The following is a 23,119-nucleotide window of genomic DNA, read 5'->3' on the forward strand; positions in this document are numbered from 1 at the left end:
CACCATCTGATTAATACCTAACATTCATTTTTGAACATCTTTATGTATTTACTCATCAATAAAGTTATTAATGTCTTCAATAGGCTCTCTGGTGAGTATTGACTGTGCAGAGTGGCAATAAATGAGAGCAGAGGTCTAGAGACAAGCATAAAATTAGGAGCCAAGGCTGACACACACGGATTAAACCAAGGAGCAACTACTCCTTCCCCTTATGGGGGTGCGGGTGGCAGGGAGAACAATCTTCGTTGTAACTTCTTTCCTCCCCTAAGTTTATGCCTGGTGTTATAAAAACTGGAGGTCAAAGGGAGCCAAGGAAAGAACAGAATGAAAAATGACAACAACGATAGTAGTAATAATAGCAGCTAATCCTTATTTTGTGCTTTCTATCTGCATCCACAGGGTGGATGCCGCCCCTGCCCCCAGGCCTGCGCCGCCACAGTTACACCGCACTGCCTCTCGGGCAGAAGAGCCAGTGCCGAGAGGAATCCCCATGCCTCATGTTTTATTTAGTAGGTGACTAGCAACATTCAAAAGTGAATTCGGCCGTAAACACACCCACTCTTTCTCCTTCCCTTCCCCTCTCTCGAATAAATAAATAAAATATTTTAAAAAAGTGAATTCATTATGAAGATATTGATTAATTAAATGATTATCAAATGATTATCTGCTTGTTAAGGACATTTGTCAAGAGAAAAAAGGGTATGAGTTCCAACTTCCCTGGATGTTTTAACAGTTCAACGATCCAAAATCTTAATTCTAAATGCTAAAAAGGCAAGAAAAAATCATTTTACTGACCTTTGAACAGTGTTGATCACAGCAGACATCTTGAACTTAGATAGATAAAAAATGTATGGGAGTAGTGTTTGAACCCGGGTGTGTTGGTACACTCTACCAGTTTGTGGGAAAAGCACTGAAGAACACAGAAGCACACTCCATTTATGTTATTCGATAGCACTCTTTGAAGGCTGTACTCTGACATGGTGAAAATCACTCAGAATCCCTGCACGTACGACAGATGAACCACCGCTCTCAGGGCCTCCTTCTTAATTGCTAAAACTCACGGCTGGATGTGTACGGTAGTTCCCCCAAAGGCTAGGCCGGGACTTTTTGGTTCTTATCCTAGCCCTGAAGACATGTATTTCTATCAAGGACTTTGCCTCTGCCAGCTTTGAGAACTGCTAGATGATAGACACTCTAGAGTTTATCCTGCTTTATGTGACTGGAAACAGATTTCAGTGCTTTAAATGAACAGACACTTTCATTAATGTCGCATCTTTGCCTTTTCACCAGATTGTTATTCATCCCGATGATTTATTTGATACACAATCCTTGAACAGGTGCACAGCCCCCAATTACAACACTGCTTCTGTGGGGAAACGCGACCCACGGTATGACAGCGTGATTTATGACACAGTTCACCCAACACACTGTGTCACCAGGCAGGATCTGCCTATGCCAAATGTTTACTAGTAAATACCTTTCCTCATATAGGAAAACATACTGAAAAAAGTGGCGAATTCCTTTTCTGTCTCCCCTTAGACGGCATCCTCAGGTCTTCACGTTCCCCCTTGTAGAACAGCTTGCATTTAAATCTGCTTATGTGTTTATTTTTAAACAAGCCCCGATTTCTCGCCTTGCTGCTGTCACTTCAGTGGGACACCTTCGCCCTTACACAGAGAGGCAGTAGAAGAGGAACGCAGATGTACCAGAGCTGGAAAGGATTCATTTTTCCCGCCTTTTGTCTTTCTAAGCACCAATTCAGGGAAGGGGTTTGGAAACATTTCCCGAGGGCTCACCTGAATGTGTCCCTGGGGACAGGTGCCTTCCTCTTGTGTGCATAGCAGACTGTCTGCCCTGCTAGGTCCATTTGGCTGAAGCTTGTAACGGGGACTCCAGGATGGTGGGCATACTCCACTTGGCCGTACTGCGGTGGGGAGGTGATGACAAAGAGCAGTTCCTCAGGCTTGTCTGTTCCGTCCACAGCGAGGAGAGTGGTGGTCGTCAAAAAACCTCTGCCGCCTTTGGGCACCACAAGCGGCTTTGCAAGGATGACAATATCACCTACAGGGCAGAAGAGGGTGTGGTCAAGGACCCAATTTTTTAAAAAACACAGTGTCCAAGGTAAAAAATAAAATGCTAAATGGTGTAGAAATCAAAACTAACATGGTATAGAAAGGTTTATATAACTATAATTAATGAAAGAATTAGGCAAAAACTATGAGAGGATATTACACAGAAGAGGAAACACATACGGCCAATAAAAATATAAATAGACAATCAATCTCAATAACCATGGAAATATAAATCCAGATCACAATAAGTTGCCATCTCATAACCCACTGATTAGCAAAAATGGAGAAATCTGATGATGCTGAGTATTGAAGAGGCTGGAGATCAAGAGAATCTTTCATACGATCCTGGCAGGAGAATGGATTGGTACACAATCCGGCATGATTCTGTAAAGAGTTGAATGTCACAAAGTCCTTGAGCCAGGGATTCCGCCCCAGCTGTGTCGTGGAGAGGAGTGCACGCCCTTGCACCGGGAGGCATGTGCCAGGAAAGTCACTGCAGCAGAGCTTGTGACTGAACACACTGGAGACACTTTCTCAAAAAGTGAGTATGTAAGTACACTATTCGTGCAAATAAATCTAACACAATAGCACAATGGATGAACTACGGCTACACACAGCAACAGACACAGCTCACTAACAGCTCTGTGGGCAAGGACTTCCCAGAAAACCATCAACGAAATTAAGACAATAATCAATACAAAATTTGGGGTGGAGGGTGGGAAGAGAACAGAGGTAGGTGTTGACTACTGTTCATATCTTAGTCCTTGAACTGTATGGTGGCTGCACAGGTGTTTACTGTATATTTTTAGAATAATGTATGAGTGCATATATGAATGAGCGAAGCAGAGTGGGTCACACATGGACGAATAATGATGCAGTGTTTCACAAATTAAGAATTATAATCCAATTTTGTTCATTAAAAAATAATCACATCTAAAATATAGAGCTTCTACCATATGCCAGGTACAAGCCGAAGGGCTCCTACATCTTCACACCAACACTGTAAGGTCGGGTATTATGGTATTTCCCAGCTTATAAATAAGGGAACTAAGGTAGAGAAATGCTAACTAATTTGTTAATTATCATGCAATTAATAAAAAGTGAAGCTAGAATCTGTACTCAAGCTATCTGACTTGAGCACAAACTTAAACGCTCTCTTATTTTGTTTCCTCTCTTGAATATACAAGGATTTCTTATACTTCAACACTAAATATGTAAATATTCAAAAGGAACTGTGGGTGAAGGAAATGCCAAACCAATTTCAAATTAAAAAATACAAAAGGTCAATAAAATTTTGAAAAGCTGTTCTGTCCCATGAGGCTATAAAAAGTCAGAACAAAACATCAAGCAGACATAGCTCTAGCCCAGGGGTCCTCCTGAGGGGCAGTTCTGCCTCTGCCAGGTGACATGCGACCATGTCTGGGGGTCTGGGGACATTTTTGGTCATCATAACTGGGCGGCGCTATTGTCTTCTAGCACATAGAGGCCGGAGATCCTGCTAAACATTCTACAATGCACAAGAACGGCCACTACGATAAAGAATTATCCATCCCACAATGCCAATAGGGCCCATATTGAGAAAACCTGGTTTAGATGATCAAGTTTTTGGTACACTATGCTTTTAACTCAACATTCTATACAACTAGAGTCCAAAGCCAAACCAATGACCATCTAACTTTAAATCAAAACTTGAGCCCCACCTACTTCAGAGGGAGTCAAGATGGACACATCAAAGCAGTGAGCAGGCCAAACAAAGGTGGGGGCAAAAATCACCCACAAGCAGCTTCATCGGGAGCAGAAAATGAATCTGAAGGGAGGAACAGGAGCCGTGTTGCCTCAGTGCAGTTTCTCAACACTGTTAATGGCAAAGTATGGAGTAGGGTCAAGTATAGACCATAACTTCTAAACTTCTCAAAGATCCCCACACCACTGTGGCCCCTGGGCAAATCAGAAGGCACAGCACAAATGGAGGACCTCACATTATTTATAACAGCTCCCTAATGGAATTAACCCAAATGCAAATCATGGGGTTGCGAGTCAGTCTAACAATTCAGTGTAATTTTATTTCAAGACGAATAATTATGGTTATAAAGTTATGTTGCAACCTGAGAAAACTCATACTAGGTAAATAAATAAGAATATAAAGCTATACAGATATAAACACTACAATGTAAAAAGAAATTAAGAGAATAAATGTGGAACTTGGGACAATGTTAATAAGTTAATGTAGTCATTAATCCTTTTAGAAAATGATCACATGTCGGTTGAGGCAGACTACTGAGGCACTTGCCAGCCTCAATTCCTCTTCTTCCTGGGCTTACAGCTAGAGTTTCTGTAGAATGCTATTGCAAAGCAGCCACTGGGACATGTGGAAGACAGACAGGTACCCTACCTCCAAGCCTCACCAATGAAATCCTCTCATTTTCCTCTATATTTCACCTTTAGAGTGACTCCAAGGCCTTCAGAGACGAAGGATCCTCTAGCCAGAAAGAGTTCCCAGGTGGCTGTGTGGAACAGAACCCCCTTCCAGCCCACCCCCTCCCCAGGAATGCATTACACTAAGGCAGTAAGGACTGTCTGTCCTAACACATTAGCTGTCTGCCCTAATATTACTTGTATTATATTTTGCCTGGACACATACTTATCATGAACAAGTCTTACTTTTGAGTAATATGAAACAGAAACACCTAGCTTATCCAGGAGTCATTTGTTAGACATCTTAACACAACACATTTTTATTGTACAACCAGGAAACAAATTAAGTAAAAATATATTATTATAGAGCTCAAAATAAACATCTCAAAAATCATGCCCTGGCTGGTGTAGCTCAGTGGATTAAGCCCAAGTCTGTGAAGCAAAGGGTTGCTGGTTCAATTCCCAGTCAGGGCACATGCCTGGCTTGCAGGCCAGGTCCCCAGTAGGGGACACATGAGAGGCAACCATACATTGATGTTTCTCTCCCACTCTTTCTCCTTCCCTTCCCCTCTCTCTAAAAATAAATAAATAAAATATATTTTTAAAAAATCAATCAAGCAGACTTAAAGTTTGTTTTAAAAGATTTAGGACAACTGTAACTACCATGCACATGAAGTAAAATTTTTACTACACGTAAGCATCCAATTTAGCTCTGAGGTTCCTGGCAGCCAAGGCAAAAAAAAAAAAAGCAAGCATTCAGTCAATCAAGCATGCACTAAGGATCTAAGATTGGGCTTGGTCCTGGGAATGTGTCGATCCTGGACTCTACATGGGAATGAAACACGATTCTCATCCCCCTCATGAAATCTTTAAGCTGCAGTATGGGGCAGCTGGGCATCAAGGGCTTACACTCTCTATTGCTTATACTCTTTCTTCCTTTGAAACTCCATTTTCAACTAATAATCCAGTTTCTGAAGATAAAACACATTGATTTGTCAAATTTTTACTTAAAGCACAACACCGTGACAGTTAAAGTAGTGCATGCAACCATGTTGTGGATAAGGCTGTATTTCCACGAGGCCTTCTGAAATACTGAAAGTAACAAATACACTGAACCTCATAGACCCTAGGCAGCGTAGATGAGGAGCCACAGGATTGAATCACAAATTATGGAATTTGGGGTATAAAGAATGGAAGGAAAAAAAAGAAGAGAAGGCCCTGGCCGATGTGGCTCAGTTGGTTGAAGCGGCCTACCTTAGACCAAAGGGTCATAGGTTCAATTCCTGGTCAGGGCACATGCCCAGGTTACAGGTTCAATCTTGGTTGAGTGTTGTATGAGAGAGCAACCAATTGACATTTCTCTTTCATAGAAATGTCTCTCTCCCTCCCTTCCTCTCTCTCTAAAAAAGCAAAGAAAAACAAAGGGTCCTTGGGTGAGGAAGGAAGGGAGGGAGGGAGGGAGGGGAGAGACGGAGAAAGAAAAAGGGAGAGAGGGAAAGAGAAAACTTAGAGCTATTCTGGTTATAAAAGTCGCTCGCAGCAAACATTGGTAGAGATGCTTTTACCTTTGCCCGCATCCTTGATAGTGATCTGACAGTCAAATGCAGGTGACCTGTTGTCGCCATCCCAGAGGTGGAAGGTGAAACTGTCTTGGTTTGGGGAATCCGTGGCTGCGGTGTGAGTGTATCTCAGCAGGTTCAGGTCCACTTCCTCCTGAGTGCATTTCATGCCAGGGTAGAGCGGGACCCAGTCCCTCCCTGTCTGAAAGGTGCCAGAATCAGTCAGCTGCCCATGCTTCTTCTTTTTTCCAGTCGTGTTACTGGACATTTTCTGTATCCCCTGAACACCTCCAATATAATGAGAGTTCAGAGAAACTCCAGATTCAATTTTTTCATCATTTCCTGTTTTTTTCTTTCATAGAAATATATTAAAACAATTTAAAACTTTGTAGAAAAAACAGCATCAGCCAAAAGATTTTTGAAAAAGTCATGTGGCAATTCAACAGCAATGCTGCTTCCAAGGTATTTATCATAAGCAATCATAGCAGACTAAATATTCTAATTAAGGAGAGCAGGTGGGTAATTGAGCTGCTGGAATTGATTCTTTAAATATTAAATGTGTTTCACCTGGGGTTTTCCTTTTTTTTTAGTTTGTATCATTGTACAATTAATCAAACCTATATTATCAAATTTGTTTGTAATAGAGCTTATCTGAAGAAGATAAAACAAAAATAGAATGCATGTACTTATTTGTTACACATTTTTTAGCCTTACTAAAGCCCAAAGAAAATTATCAAGCTCTCTATTACTCTTTACATTTATACCCTGAGTCAGCAAAAAGTACAATTGCAAATTTCAGAATTGTTTTTTAAAAGTCAATTTAGTTAAGCATATATTTTGTGCAGAATTCAGTTCAGAAATTGTGGTATTTTCAATTAAAAGAGGTTCTTACTCTAGGGGGCACTGACAATTGAGAATATTACAAACTGTAATTATAATAAATCTGTATGTAATTAGTAATTCTATTGTAATTCTCAAAACACATAGCTTTCCCCAAGAATAAACCATAAAAGTCATTTGACATAATTCAAGAAAAATGTCATCTTAAAAATTTATCATGTGATATCTTGCAGTTTTCCTGTCTGGTTTAAGAGACTACAACTGAAATTTAAGTCATTCTTTTTTTTTTCTTGACACATTATTCCCCAGACTCCCAGTTCCTGGCAAAAATGCTTTGTCCTTCTCTCATCGTGTTACCGCTTCCCATTTAGTCATTTTTTTGGTAAAATTTCATCTGTTAATTATTTTTGTACATCTGATATTTCTACACAGGTATGTTCTGCTCTAGTGCTCACAGGTTAAAAATTAATTATATTGTAATAATTAGGTTCATTGCTTCCATTCTAAGATCTATTTGCATATTTATTTTTAAAACAGATTCTCTTTCAGGTTTTAAACTGGACATCCTGTAATTCTATTTCACTTTTTCCTTTGTAATCTTTTCCCAGGAAGATTTTGTTCTCTCTCATCTCCACTTATTCCCCACTCACATTCCCAAGTGTAACCTTTGATGTGACAAAATCATTTGCAAGCCCAAAAGAGGAAGAAAAGAGTCACACGCACGGTGGGGAAACTAAGGAAAGTCAACAAGAAAACAAGAACCCTGGAGAAATTTCAGGATGCCTAGAGTCTTGGTCCCTGGCCTTGCAGAGACTTGGAGAACCACAAAAGAGCTGGGAGAGAATTGTACGGTGCCACACCGGGAACCTGGACCCATCTGGACGTCCTCGTATCCAAAACATGTCAGTTCCCAAGCCACCCAAATGTGTGAGCTCTCACTGCCTTTCTGCTTCATTACTCTTTGAAATGAAATAAGGACACAGCTGTACCTCAATTTAAATCAGTGATTGCTCTTCACTCTGATTCTCTATGGTACCTACAATTTAAGACAATCAAGCTGTTCTGAATCCTTGCTGCCTTTGGAGGAGTGTCTACATGACATTCAAAGTCAAGCATTCAGCCAAATAATCACATTGGGGATGGTTGGTGGTGTTTGTTGCTAGCCTTAATCCACAATTCAAATAAACATTTAGTCAGATTACTCAAGTGACCTTTTCAAGTGACTGATCTGTAATTTGTGATGGGCATCACGAGCACAGTCTGAAGCATTTGTTAAAAGACTCTTTCTTCTCCGTTGCATTGAGTCTGCTTCTTTGTCAAAGATGAATTGACTATATTTATATGTATCTTTTGGAGGGATTTTTACTTTGATCCACTGAACTATTTGTCTATTCTTTCACCAAACCCACCCTGTCTGGATTACTGCAGCTTTACAGCAAGTCTCAAAGGCAGGTGCTGCCTTCCCACTGTCAGCCCTTCCACTTCTTTCACCTCTGATACTATGTATCCATCTTGTGCATTTTGCCTCTCTACATAAACTTTAAAGCCAGTTTATTGATATTCACAACAATGGCTCTAAAAACAAAGTCTATTAAAAATCTTTTTAATCCAGAGGGAGTAAAAATATCTTCAAGATTCTCATCAGAAACTAGACAACTTTCTTAACCAAGAGACTCCCTCCGCCCCCTCAAGTTCAGGTGCAATTCCGTGCGGAGAGAGCAGTGAAGAACCTTGACATTGGCAGAATTTACCCTGAGTTGAGTAAGAAAATTTTAAATAGTGTGAGTTAACCCCAAACTGGGAAAATTAAATTTTCTACTTTTAGGCAAAATGTGGCTATTAGAGAATAACTTAGAGAATAGAATTAGAGAATAACTGTAACTCTCGGTTACAGAAATCTGTGTCTTGAGAAAATTTATATTGGCTATATTTATTTTGAAAAACATGAAGGTAAAAAGGTCACTAACCTTAAGCTGAAGCTGCCCATTTTGGGGAAGCCTTTCAAATAAATAGTAAATCTTCTGCCTGGGTGAGTCTTCATCTGTGGCTGAAAGAACAGCGCTAGAAATAATACGTGTTTCGCCCATGCTCATTGTGATTTCGGCCTTCCTGTAAAAAGGAAGATGTCTGGGTTGATGTGAAAATAGAAGGCATGGCTACTACAGTTTCCAATTTCAACTATTCAGGGATAAATAATGTCCAGTATCCAAAGTATTAAAAATGATGAGTCAGACTCATGCAAAAGGCTCTCATTTTTCTTTACGCATTAAAGTCCTAAAAGACAATTAGCCATAATGAATGTGGTATGAGGTAATTACATACTTCTAATTGTTTATATACAGAACTTCACAATTTTATGCTATAACTTATTTTTATAAAAATATTTTGTTTCTAATATTTTATTTCATATAACATCAGCTTCATGAAGTGGTTCAGGTATTATCGCACTAATTTTACAGACAAAAACTTAGAGAGATTAAATGATTTACCAGGGGTTCTGGCGCCTTTTATAACATACTGTTAGGAGTTTGCTGATACTAGGTAATCGGTAGCCTTCTACGTGACTCTCCCTCTGCGTGATAATATATGGAAAGGACCTAATAAAATGTCTGTCACAATGTCTTTCACTGAGAAGCAGAGAGAGAGAAGAAAGTATGTCATAGTCTGAATTACACTGAAAGAGACCCTAGGACGTTTGCAGGTAATTTCCTTGGGAAGTGCTTTCAGGAACAGGAGATGGAGTGAGGAATGAGTGAAGGAAGGAGGAAGTGGCAACAAAGGGTGTTTTTACCACTACGGGGCTCAGAGCTGCTAGGATCCTATGAAGAAGAGTGTGAACAGTCTCAGACTGCGCTACTGAAGAGCAGGAGGCTAGGATATTTTATCCACCAGCTTCCACAGGTGGAGGGCTGCCCGCTGAGTGTGTCTGCTGTGCCTGAACGTGGGCTGGATGAATCACTGCTACTTCAGAGAAAGCCCTGAGGCAGAGAACAGGATCGAGGCACTGTGGGCCCTGAAGGGGGGCCGTGACAGTGCACAGAGTACATGCCACCCCAGCCACACTGCAATCACAGGGGGGCTCAGGGCTGTGATCCAGGGATCCAAAAGCTTCTACCACAGCATCTAAAAGTAATACCAAAGAAATGGTGTCAAATGTCTAACAGGGTCCAGTAAGAATAGAAGAGCCATTGGATTTGGTTAGGAATCAAGGGGGCAGCTTTAAGAAAGTGGCTGAGGGGGGAAGACAGTGGACAGAAATGGAGGGAGTGAGCACAAGCCCTTCTTTCAAGTAGTTTGAAGTAAGTGAGGAACTGAGCCACCTCTGTAGCTTGAGAATGAGGATACCTGCTTGTAATAATCATAGTAACAAACACTTATGAGCTCTGATTACGCACTAACTCATTTTGTCAGCAGTTTTACATATTTAAATTCATTTAATCTTTGCAACAACCCTATAAAGAGTATGTGTTATTATCTCGATTTACAAAGGGGTTGGCAAAGTGTTAGAGAGAGGTTAAGTAACATGTTCAGGGTTGCACCACTAGTAAGTGGCTGAACCAAGGCAATCTGGCTCCAAAATTTGCTCTCTCAACCACTAACCCTATCCCTATATTTTGTTAACAGAAAGAATAAAAAGGGAGAGATTGGAAATGCAGGAGAAAAAATATCATGGAGTACATTCTGGGAGGAGGCAAGATGTGATTTACCCAAGGATACATATGGAAGGAAAAGAAGGGGGACTGTAATTTCCTCACCACAGGGCAGAAGGAAAGGAGAAAAAAGAGAGAGCGGAAGGAGGAATTTTGAAGCAGGGTTAAAGGAGATTTGGAGATCCTGTAGATGAAGCTATCCCAGGAAGTTTAATAACAAGAGCTTAGCAAGAAATATAAACCAGACAGAACTGAGTGAGTGTCTTACTAATTTTATCTGTCTGATCTGTTCTTTTAGTAGGGAAAATAATTCCTACTCTCCCCATGCTGATGGATTTAAGGAAATAATATATGTGAAAGGATCCAATACACTGCCACACAGTAAGCACTTAGTAAGCTCCAGTTTTTACTTCCTTCCCTCTCTCTTAGGTAAAGTGAGGTCCTCAGAAAGGAGGTCTCATAACACTGCAATATCCTTCATATTTTCATTTTATAAACAGATCAAGAAATACCAATCCAACATTCCACCTACAGAAGAAATTTCTGTTGGACACACTTAGTTAAACTAATGTCTGAGATGCAGTCCTCCAAAAAACTGTCATCAGTATTTCCCATAATGCTTTTCAAGGGCCTTGCTGGTGGCCCATGAGGGAATAGCAGGAGAGTTGGCAGGGACTTATTTGAGGTCCTCTCTTCTGCAAAGTGGAGGAAACTTTGGGAGTTTACTCAATTTTAGAAAGTTGTTCACTTCCTGATAAAAACTATCCCCTCAAGCCTCTCACTGCTGCACATTGAATGTGAAGGTAAAGTGTCAAAGAGCAGATGCTTCTCTACACTCGGCACTCACAGGTACCAAGCTCTCACCTCATACACTTCTGTACAGTTGCCAATAATAAGAGAAATGGCTGAAGCTATAGAAATATAATTGATAAAGATCATACCCTATGATCAAACTCTGAACAACTAGAAAGGAAGATATGGAGAAAGTAAGCAATTAATAATACTGGCTCAGAATTTTTAAAAAGTGATTATTTTGATATTAGGTGGACAGGGGCTTATTGATTCATAGGGAACAGTGTAGCAGACTGGTGGACAATGAAATACATACCAAGATGATAAGAAAGTGGTATTTGTACATTTCCCTCAGCCACTCTTAGCAAAAAGTTGGACCAGATCCACAGTGAGGATGTCCTGCAGTTAATGTTATCACACTTCAGTTGGATCTATATATTAATTGCAGTTTGGTGCATGTGTGTGCACATGTTTAAATATTTAATACACTGTTCATTTTATATGGTATTTCAGTCATTCTTTATTGTTTACAATTAAATAGATATTTCAGAGGAAAACAAAATAATTAAAGGGCTCGTTTGAGAATCATTAAGGAGCAGTTACGTTAAGTAGCCTTTGTACTAAATAAAGTTCTAGGTACCTGGGTAGGTTGGACAAACTGTGGTAGACGGGAGCAAGCGAGCACTTGTTTTTCTTTGAGGACACACACTACATGTACACCTAGCCTTCCAGACCTCGGAATTCTATAAAGAATCTGAAAGGGACTCTTTTCAGGTAGCTTACTTGGTCAGCATTGGTTTCGCGTCATTGACTGGGGTGACCTCTACTGAAATGGTCCTAAGTGTCTTATGTTTCCCATCTGACAACTGGATTGTGAAGTCATCAGCAAGGTTCTCTGAGTCATCATGCACATACATCAGCTTCATTCCTGGAAGAAAGGGAAAAAGAGAGGAAGTAAATCTTTCTCATGATTGGACAATTTCAAAACATGTCAGATAATTGTTTTAATTTCTATGCCATTGGTATTAGCAAGAGATCATTAATTAGTGCAACAGGGGGTGAAATTAAACTGTTTTATGAAGTAAAAGTATCCTCTTCATTGATTAAAAATTCCTATTTAAAAACTTCAATATTTGATAAAAATCTTAGTTAAAATCAGTGAGAAAAGGACATATGACTTAGTAAACTACATGAGAACAATGGTGTCACAGTGCTCAGATGAAACAGAAAATTGTTCATTACATGGGGGAAATTATGATTAGATTCCTGCCCTACCTCAAGTCAAAATGAAAATAAATTCTAGATGTATCAAACTTCAGGTATAAAACTGTTTTTAATATAGCATAAATATAGCTATACTAATATAGCAATAATATAAAACTATTTTTATATAGCACAGGTGGCAAACACAAGGCCCAGGGGCTGAACCCGGCCCTCCACCTTGTTTTAACCTCCTGGCGCCTTGTTTCTACTCAACAGCAGCGCTGAGCTCTCGCTTCACTGTTAAGGAGCAGTTACACCTACGCCGTCCTAACATTACATACAGCCCTTTGAAGGCAACCGCAAGGCTGATGTGGCCCCTGGTGAACATGAGTTTGACACCCATATAGCATTCCATATGGAAATATGAAGAGACCCAGAAAGCCAAAACAGTGTTGAGAAAGAAGAACAGTTTTGGAGGACTCACAATTTTATCTCTGTACTTAAAAACTAAATGAAAAGGAAAATAAAGTATGAAAAACCTTATTTGTAACATGTGACAAAAATATAAAACAATATTTAATGTTCTTTTATAAATCAATATGAACTGATTAAAAAATGGGCAAAGGACATTATCAGGCAATTCTCAAAAGGTGAAACATATATGGTCAGTAAACATTAAAATTGTTCCGATTTTACTCAAAATCTAAGAATTTCAAATCAAGATAATAATGAGAGACTGTTACTGACTCCCAAATTTGCAAAGGTTTTTAAAACCAATCTTGGTGACTGACTAGGAAATAGGCGTGCTTATACACATGGTGGTTGTGGCCCTTTTTCCCTAAAACTATTCTAAATTCTCATCTTTTGTTGCCAGGTCATTTCATTATAAAAGTTTATGAAAAAAAATAAGAGATGTGCCCCCAGATTTACGTTATATAAATATCTGTAAAATATGTTTATTGATATGTAACCAGTATTATCAAGAAATTAAAGGCTATCCGTGTATTAAAAATTGAAGACAGTTATATAAAATTACATGTACTACGTCCATTAAAAGAAAAACTGTAATCATCACAAACTAGATTTTTTATTAATATTCTAAAAATTTAAAAGATATTTAAAATAGTTAATAACAAACAGATTATATAATATGCTAGCAGATTTATGAGTTCTATATTCTTGGGGTTGGGGAATGTGTGAGAGAACATACTAAAGTTAAGAAAAATATAGCCATAATAGAACCAAAAATAACATAGAAGTGAAAATCTAATCTCTGAGAATGTCACCAAAATATTAATTTATATAAACAAATTTTATTTTTCCTTTGAATGACTGTATAGTTAAACTTCATACAATAGGTGTATAATTATTTAACCTAACATTACCATAAATGTTATTTTTAAAGAACTGACTTTTTGTGTGTGTAAAATTTGAATTATTCCTTTTCCTGTGTTGTAAATTTGGAAACAAATGATGTAACAACAAATTGTATTATTTGCTGCACATGTTTTGATTTGGTAATGTCATTTAAGCTTCAGAATATATAGCTTTGCAATTGAGAAGAACTGAGAGATATAAGAATTAGCCTTTGAGCCTCAAACATGAGATGACTTGCACAACTATTGCAAAATTAACCTTGTGGCAGAGACCTTGCCCTCCTGTTGAGGAAAGGGAAAACCAGTAAGAACTATTGACTGAGTACTAAGATGAAGCACAGAAAAGGAATGGTTTGGAGTGTCTCGGTGGGCTCCACAGAGGAGGTCAATAGGAAACTGGTTCTGAAGACACAGTATTGTCTAGATGCCCGGTGAAGGAGGGGGAAGGACCCTCCAGGCTGGGGAAGCAGAAGCTTACATGAAGACAGGAAGGAGAGTGAGAACAGGCAGTGATTCTTGATGCACACAGTTTTCTCAAATATTTAAAAGTATTTTTATATAGAGAAAATGGGTTTATATCATTTTTTAAATAAGAGGAATTAAAAATGTAATTCAGGCTACTACTGTTTCAATGTTTCATTTCCTTAAAGAGGAAATTCTCTTCTCAGAGAGCAATGAATTATTATATATGGTTCTATATTTGTTTCAAATGTGGAAATTTTGGCAGACAAATCTCTTCAAATTTAGTTCCATGATCTCAATGCTTTGAAAAAGGAAATTTTTAATATGACATTAAAAGCTTTAGCTAAAATACCAAGTATCACAAATGTCATTTTTATTGATGCTCTAAAAGTGGAAGAAAATATATTATTTTCTTTTTAATTACTCACTATCTTTAGCCGGATCTTCATGTCCTACATTAATCCAGAGCCAAGAGAAAACCCTTGAGGTATAAATGAATAAAGTAGATAAATGCCATTTCTTTACTTCCTGTTTCTCTGATTTATTTTTATCTTTTCTGGGTTAAATTATTGAATCGAGCACAAACAAAAGTGAAACATGATATACCATTCTTGAGAAGTTCCATGGAAAAGTTGGAAACAATTTCATGCTTCTGGCCAGGGCTGGCAGGATGATTATACTGAGGAAAGTCTTTGCTAAATGCCCCGCTGATCAGGAGGCCATGACGTGGTTTCTGAGTGATGCTGAACAGCAAGGGGTCCCTGGGAACATCCAGGTCAGCAGCGTTGATGATGGAAGCATCCAGCTCTTTCATCTGCCCTTCACACACCTACAAAAACAGACAGCAAGTTGGAAAAGTCAGCTGCATGCAAAATAAAACTGGTCTTTCTTTTGGCCAGTGGCTCAAAAGAAAAATTTTAGGATATCCTACTGCAAATTTTCCATGAGATTGGTGTGTTATGAGTCCTAAGTATTTGCTGGTTTAACATAACCTTAGAAGATAAGAACACATCTATTCAATCTCTTTCACATTTTTACTGAAGATTTCAAAGCATTTTATGTCCATGACAGATGAGGGATACTGGGTGTGTGTAAAATTTCATAGTTCAAAAGTTGGCAGGGGAAAGCAACCAAAAGATGCTTGCTTTCTGGAAGTCACCATGAAGTTCACTTGTAAAACTGACTGAGATGGACCCTTCACCTTCAGATCCTAATCTGTCCCTTTAACCCTCTGAACTTTGTTCCTTTTGTAATTCTTGCGTTTCTGTTTTAGAAATGGCACATATATCTGCTATACACACTGGGGGTACTTGGTATTCTTAAATTTTTGTGATTGCACTAAAAACTTCTGTATTTCAATGGAAATCAATAACTGATAAGGGTGCTTCTGGATAGGAAATGTACATTTTAATTCTGGGCCCCTCACTTCTCTCCAGCCCTCACATCTCTAATTTTCCTGAACTACCTTCCTCCACTCACTCCTCACATCAGGTTTCTACTCCTTTAAGCACAAATGGAATGCAATGCATTTTATCTCATGTAGGGTCTAGTCATTTAGAACTTGATGTAGGACTTAGCTCTCTTGATCTTCTTTTTCTCACAATAAGAACAAAGAAATAGAAATATTTCTGCTTTCTATTTTGAAATATAGTAAGATATCATTAATAAGAGCATATCAATTTAACATTTACTTATCAGAAATCTGCAATATCACTGTGTGACATTTGTGGGAAATACAAATATTCTCAAGAATCAATGTTAGATGGAATCATGAAGGTCTACCCATCAATAATTATAACACAAGGAAGAAAATATCCAGTGCTACTAAATATGGCTACACAAGAAGTAAAAAGGGAAGAGGAGATCAGGAATGTCATTATGGCTAAGTGGGCATTTTAGCCTTGAAAGATATACAAGGTCTGTCCAAAAAGTATTCAGCCATGTAAAATGAAAAATAGAGACACTTATTGAAGAAGACACAAGACAGAAGAAACACTGTACATAGTCCCCTTCAAAGTAGGCATCTTGGGACCTCACACAGTTCTCCCAGAATCTCTTCCACTGTTCAAAACACCCTGCAAAATACTTTGTTTAAATCTCCATCAACTGTCCGGTTATATTTTCCTAAATCTCGTCAATGGTCTAAAATCTTTTTCCTTTCAAAGGTAGTTTTGGGAAAAGCCAGAAGATACAGAGTGCCAAATCTGGGGTATAGAGAGATTGAGTCACCTAGGTGATTTAATATTTTGCCAAAAACCTCTACATGAGACATGATGCAAGAGCAGGTGAATTGTCATGATGAAGCTGCCAATCACCAGTTCTCCACAGCTGTGGCCATTTTCACCATACTGCTTCTCTCAACTGATAAGGAACATTGAGGTAGTACTCATTAATTTATTGGCCTGGAGTGGCATACTTGTGATGGACCCTACCTTCTCAATCAAAAAAACACAGTTAAGGAGTTCCAGCCAAGAAAGGTGTAGGTAGAAATGCTTCACTTCCTTGCACAACCAAAAAAAGGATAATAACCAATTTAAAAACAAAACACAAACAGAACTGCCAGAAACTCTAATTGCATGGAAGTCCAACAACCAAGGATGAAGAAATATTCATCCAGACTGGTAGGAGGGGCAGAGATGGAAAGCCAAGGCAGAGAGGACATACAGGCCGGTGAACCTGGTGGGCAAGGCAGCAGATGGCAGACGGGATTTCTCACATTCACATGCAGATAAGCTGCGAGGAACACCTGGAGAATGAAACAGACCACACAACCCAGGGTTTCAGCAGGGAAAATAAAGCCTCAAAACTTCTGGCTATAAAAATCTGTGGGGGTTGTAGTGGTGTGAGAAACTCCCAGCCTACAGGAGAGTCTGTTGGAGAGCCCCCATGGGATCTTAGAAGGTACACAAACCCACCCACCCAGGAATCTGCACCTGAAAGGGCACAATCTGCTTGGGGGAATTGAAGGAAATAATGGAATGTGAGGTGAGAGCCAAGCAAGTGGCATTGTTTCCTCTCTGCCTCCTGCCCAAAATACAGCACTACAATGCAGCAAGTGGGTTGAAACGCCCTGGCAAATACCTAATGCTCCACCCCTCACAATGTAACAGATGCCTGGAGATGAAGAAATATGGCCCAAATGAAAGGACAGATCAAAACTCCAGAAAAAGAACTAAGTGACAAGGAGATAGACAACCTATCAGATGCAGAGTTCAAAACACTAGTAATCAGGATGCTCACAGAAATGGTTGAGTATGGATGCAACATAGAAGAAAAAATGAAGGCTATGCAAAGGGAAGTAAATGAAAATGTACAGGGAACCAACAGTAAAGGGAAGGAAACCAGGATTCAAATCAATAGTTTAGGGCAGAAGGAAAAAGTAAACATCCACCAGAAATAGAATGAAGAAACAAGAATTCAAAAAATGAGGAGAGGCTGAGGGACTTCTGGGACAACTTTAAACATTCCAACATCTGAATCACAGAGGTGCCAGAAGGAGAAGAGGAAGAGCATGAAATTGAAAACTTCACTTCTGGCGGAGATGGAAGCATAGGTGGAAACATTATGCCTCCTCGCACAACCAAATTTAAAAACAACAAAGATTTGGAAACAAAAACGCAACCAAACAGAGAGAAAAGTAAACTGTACCGAAGTGACAACAATGAACCATTCATCCAGACTGGTAAGAGGGGCAGAGTCAGTGGCAGAGAGGAGTCCTGGCAGGAGGAGGCAGTGATTGGCGACCCTGGTGGGTGTGGGAGGAAAATCCAGTAAGGCTTGCAAGGCAGCTGGCTGACTGCAGACACACATTTGCAGAGAAACCAGGCAGGTTTTAAAATGGTCAGTGACACAGACCTCGCAACCCAGGGCCCCAGTGATGGAAAATAAAGCCTAAAAGCACCAATTAGAAGAACTTTCGGAAGCTGAAGTGCCGGGAAAGGCTCCTAGCCCCACAGGATAGTTCGTTGGGTAGACCCACATGGACCTAGAATGAACACAAGCCCACCCACCTGGGAACCAGCACCAAAAGGGCCCAATTTTCTTCTTGGAAATGGCAGAGGGGACAGAAATCCAAGAGAGAGCAGAACAAATGCTTATGTTCCATCTTTGACCCCGCCCCCAGTCACAACCCAGTGACTGAGCTGACCCACCCTGGTGAACACCTAAGCTTTCTCCGCTCATACATAACAGGTGCGAACAGACCAAAACATTATGGCTCAAGCAGAAGAATAGCTCAAAGCCCCAGAGCCAATACTTCTAAGTGACCAAGAGATAGCCAACCTATCAGAAGCAGAGTTCAAAACACTGGTGATCAGGATGCTGACAACTGGTTGATTTTAGTCACAAATTGTATAAAAAATGAAGGCTACACTAAGTGAAATGAAGCAAATTGCACAGGGAACCAATAATGATGGAAACAAATCTGGGACTTAAATCAATGAAATGGAGAAGGAAGAAAGAAATGACCAAACAGAAAAGAAGGAAGAAGCAAGAATTCAAAAAAATAAGGAGAGGCTTAGAAATCTCCAGGACATCTTTAAATGCTCCAACATCCAAATTATAGGGGTACCAGAAGGGGAAGAGGAACAGTTACGAGTGGAAACCTTATTTGAACAAATAATAAAGGAGAACTTCCCCAATCTGGCAAAGGAAATAGACTTCCAGGAAATCCAGGAAGCTCAGAGAGCCCCAAAGAAGTTGGACCTAAGAAGGAACACAACAAGACACATCATCATTACATTAGCCAAGATTAAAATGAAGGAGAGAATCCTAGAAGCAGCAAGAGGTAAGGGGACAGTCACCTACAAAGGAGTTCCCATCAGACTCTCAGCTGATTTCTCAAAAGAGACCTTACAGGCAAGAAGGGGCTGGAAAGAGGTATTCCAAGTCATGAAATCCAAAGACCTACATCCAAGATTGCTCTATCCAGCAAAGCTTTCATTTAAAATGGAAGGACAGATAAAGTGCTTCTCAGATAAGGTCAAATTCAAGGAGTTCATCATGACCAAGCCCTTATTATATGAAATGTTAAAGGGACTTACCTAAGAAAAAGAAGATAAAAAAGATGAACAGCGGAAGGACAGCAAACTCACAATTATTAATAACCACACCTAAAACAAAAGCAAACTAAGTGAACAACTAGGTCAGGAGTGGAACCATAGAAATGGAGATCACAAGGAGGGTTAACAACAGGGGAGTGGGAGGAGGAGAAGCGGGGAGAAGGTACAGAAAATAAGTAGCATAGACGGTAGGTAGAAAATAGACAGGGGGGAAGACAAGAATAATATGGAAAATGTAGAAGCTAAAGAACTTGTGACACATGGACATGAACTAAAGAGGGGGAATGGGGGAAGGGGGCGTGCACAGTGGAGGGGAATGAAGGGGGTTAATGGGACAACTGTAATGGCATAATCAATAAAATATATTTTCAAAAAAAGAAAAGAAAAGCAATGTACACAAGTCAGCAGGTACTTCCTTGATTTAAAAAAAATAAAAAAGAAATTGAAAAGTTATTTGAAAAAATAATGAAGAAAAACTTCCCCAATCTGGCAAAGGAAATACACTTCTAGGAAGTCCAGGAAGCTCAGAGAACCCCAAAGAAGTTGGATGCAAAAAGAAACACACTAAGATACATCATAATTAAGTTACCCAAGATTAAAGATAAGGAGAGAATATTAGAAGCATCAAGAGATAAGGAGACAGTCACCTACAAAGGAGTTCCCATCAGCTGGTTTCTCAAAAGAAACCTTGAGGGAAGAAGGGGCTGGAAAGAAGCATGCAAAATCAGGAAAAGCAAGGACCTACAACCTAGGCTACTCTATTCAGCAAAGCTTTCATTTAGAATGGTAAGGCAGATAAAGTGCTTCCCAGATAACGTCAAGTTCAAGGAGTTCATCATCACCAAGCCCTTATTATATGAAATGTTAAAGGGACTTCGATAAGAAAAAGATCAAAACTATGAACACTGTAATGACAACAAACTCACAACTATCAACAACTGAACCTAAAAAACAAAAACAAAAACGAACTAAGCAAACAACTAGAATATGAACAGAATCACAGAAATGGACATCACATGGAGGGTTATTAGTGGGGAGAGAGAGGGGTGAATGGGAGAAAAAGTATGGGGAATAGGAAGTATAATTGGTAGGTACAAAATAGATGCATGGGGGGGGTGCATTAAGAATTGTATAGAAAATGGAGAAGCCAGAGAACTTATATGTAAAACCCATGGACATGAACTAAGGGGGGAGGGAACACTGGAGGATGGGGAGGATGCAGGGCAGAGGGGGATAAGGGGAGAAAAAGTTGGGACAACTGTAATAGCATAATCAATAAAATATACTTTAAAAAAACACCACAGTTAACATGACTTGATCTTGCTGCAACTTCACCACATCTTCTTCTTGACCATTTCTGCAGTGCTGGTGCCACATTTTTATTTGCACTGCACTCATTGCATCATCCCTGAAAGCCTTCTGAATTATCCAAATAGTTTCCATGGAGGAATGTTTAAGTTTAAGGCAAAATCTGATGCAGATTCCTTGCTCTACTCACTCAGTCATTTTGAATAGAACAGCCACACAGGACAAATGCTCACTCAATGATATCTACCTCCCCCACTGACTAGTACAGAGAAGTTGTCATGTTCACACATGTGCATTCTAGTCTACTCTCCCTGCCAGGTTACAGCGATGTTTTGCAAACTATTCTCATTATATTAATAATGGCTGGACTTTTTCTGAACAGAACTCCTATGTGGTTTACATTTGTGAAAATCTCATTTCTCTTTAGCCTCTTTTATTGACTATGAAGGGAGCCTTCCTACAACTGTTTTTCATTGAATTTGCATAATTAAGAATCATTTGCCATATCTGATACCTGGGCTAAAATTATGTGATTTTTTAAGTCTCCTACTTACTAAGGATGAAGATAGCTTCAAAATTTAATGCACAGTGATATAATTATGAAATTGTCTTTGATGATAACTTGTCTTGTCTCCAAGAAATTTAATAAAGCAACCTAAAAATATGCTCCAATTATTCTTCATAGAGTTTGAAACTCCTGGACTCACTACATGGCAACAATGGTAAATCAGTTCACGAGACGACTGGGACATTTTATTGAAAAAATGTGGGGTTTTTTTTTTGCCAATCTAATTGCTTATTGAGATTATAAATAAAAGGTTTAGATCAACATACATATATAAAATATAGATACTGACTAGTAGACAGATTTGAAATGAATAATAACTTAAACTAAAATGTCATTTTTTTGCATGCTGCACACAACTGGATGGAAGCCCAGCTATCTACAAAATAAATATATTTTTTGACAAGAAAGCAAAATAAATATGACTTTTTAAAAAATAATCTAAATAGGGCTCCACATTTGTTATACTTTAATAGTTTCTCTAAGGAATGCTCAGATAAAAAGCATGCCTACTTTCAGAGAAGAGCAAGAAACAATTTCCCAGTGTCCTAATTATTTCAAACACCCCAACCCTAAACCCTGGAGAGATTCAAGACAATAGAGGTAGATGTAGAAGAAAAAATTTGTATGTTTCTTTTCTGTCTCATAACTATGTAAGTGAGCTTCAGAGAAATCCATGTTCCAGCTGAAGGGTAAAGGCAGAAGCTGGCACTTAAATCTCACTGTGTGTTGGCTCCCACTTACCATTAAGTTTCAGTAGAAAACAAAATCAAGTGAAGACTTTTGCATTTTTTAGTGAAACATAAGGTAAGATAATAGTTTTAAAATGGGTGATATTTGCTTCAGTCAATGTCAGGAAAAAAAGGACAAACATAACAACCACAATAATCCAAATGGCACCTATTTACTGAGTCATGCCTGGCCATCTTGATCGCCATGACTACCCCTAAGGAAGACTTGCTATACATTGTGCAGATGAGGAAACAGAGTCATAGGGAGATAACATCCCAAACCCTGTAACTAGCAAGCTGCAATACCAAAGTACCTCTTATTCCAAAGTCTGGGCTCATCCATTTAGTCAGGCTTGGCTGCAGGTATGCCTGGATTAAATCACCACATGTAAAAAATAGAAGTGTTTCAAAAGAATTCTATGCTGTTATCAAAAATTTAACATACAGGACTTCCGCCAAGATGGAGGTATAGGTGGAAACACTTTGCTTCCTCGAACAACCAAATCTAAAAACAACAAAGTTTTAACAACAATAAACGCAATCAAACCACAGAAAATCCAACAATACAGAGTCTGAAAACTACGAACCGCTCAAATAAACCGGTGAGAGGGGCGAAGCCAGCAGCGGAGCCCATCAGGCAAAAAGGACCACCTGACCCGGGTAGCTTGCAAGCAGCCAAAGGTGTGGATCACAGGTGCCGGGTAGCTCTGGGAAGGCGCGGCATGGCTGGCTCTCTGAGGTCCCACATTTGCGCGCAGATAAACCAGTGAAGAGACGTGCATTGAGACAGACCACACAGGTGGGCTCGCACATTTGCGCTCAGATAAACAGGCAGGGGAAAAGAGGTGAGGCGGACCGGGTGAGCGGAGAGGACTGCCATTGCTCCCTCTCTGACCCTGCCCCCACATACAGTGTCACAAACCAGCAACCTGGGTGGCCCCACCCTGGTGAACACCTAAGGTGCCTCTCCTGATACGTAACAGGCACAAACAGATCAAAACATGGCTCAAGAACAACTCAGAGCCCCAGAGGCAATAAATCTAAGCAATAAAGAAATAGCAAAACTTTCAGATGCACAGTTCAAAC

At 39.5% G+C, this 23,119-nt stretch overlaps 1 protein-coding gene across 11 annotated transcripts in view; it reads right to left on the reverse strand.

Annotated features, from left to right (window-relative positions):
• Positions 1-23,119, reverse strand: part of FREM1 (FRAS1 related extracellular matrix 1) — a 183,984-nt gene that overhangs the window by 60,737 nt on the left and 100,128 nt on the right. For 8 of the 11 annotated variants that reach the window (XM_053656310.1, XM_053656308.1, XM_053656306.1 and 5 more), the window contains exons 20-24: positions 14,976-15,198; positions 12,112-12,256; positions 8,854-8,995; positions 6,053-6,248; positions 1,797-2,061 (exon numbers count right to left, since the gene is read on the reverse strand). In XM_053656310.1, the coding sequence (XP_053512285.1) occupies positions 1,797-2,061; positions 6,053-6,248; positions 8,854-8,995; positions 12,112-12,256; positions 14,976-15,198 (971 nt within the window). Of the gene's footprint in view, positions 1-1,796; positions 2,062-6,052; positions 6,249-8,853; positions 8,996-12,111; positions 12,257-14,975; positions 15,199-23,119 lie in introns of those variants that run through there. The other 3 variants (XM_053656313.1, XM_053656314.1, XM_037142754.2) reach the window with 3 other exon arrangements.

The sequence above is a fragment of the Artibeus jamaicensis genome, unplaced genomic scaffold (genome assembly GCF_021234435.1).
Source record: "Artibeus jamaicensis isolate MK-2021 breed Jamaican fruit bat unplaced genomic scaffold, CSHL_Jam_final scaffold_1964, whole genome shotgun sequence".
NCBI lineage: Eukaryota > Metazoa > Chordata > Mammalia > Chiroptera > Phyllostomidae > Artibeus > Artibeus jamaicensis.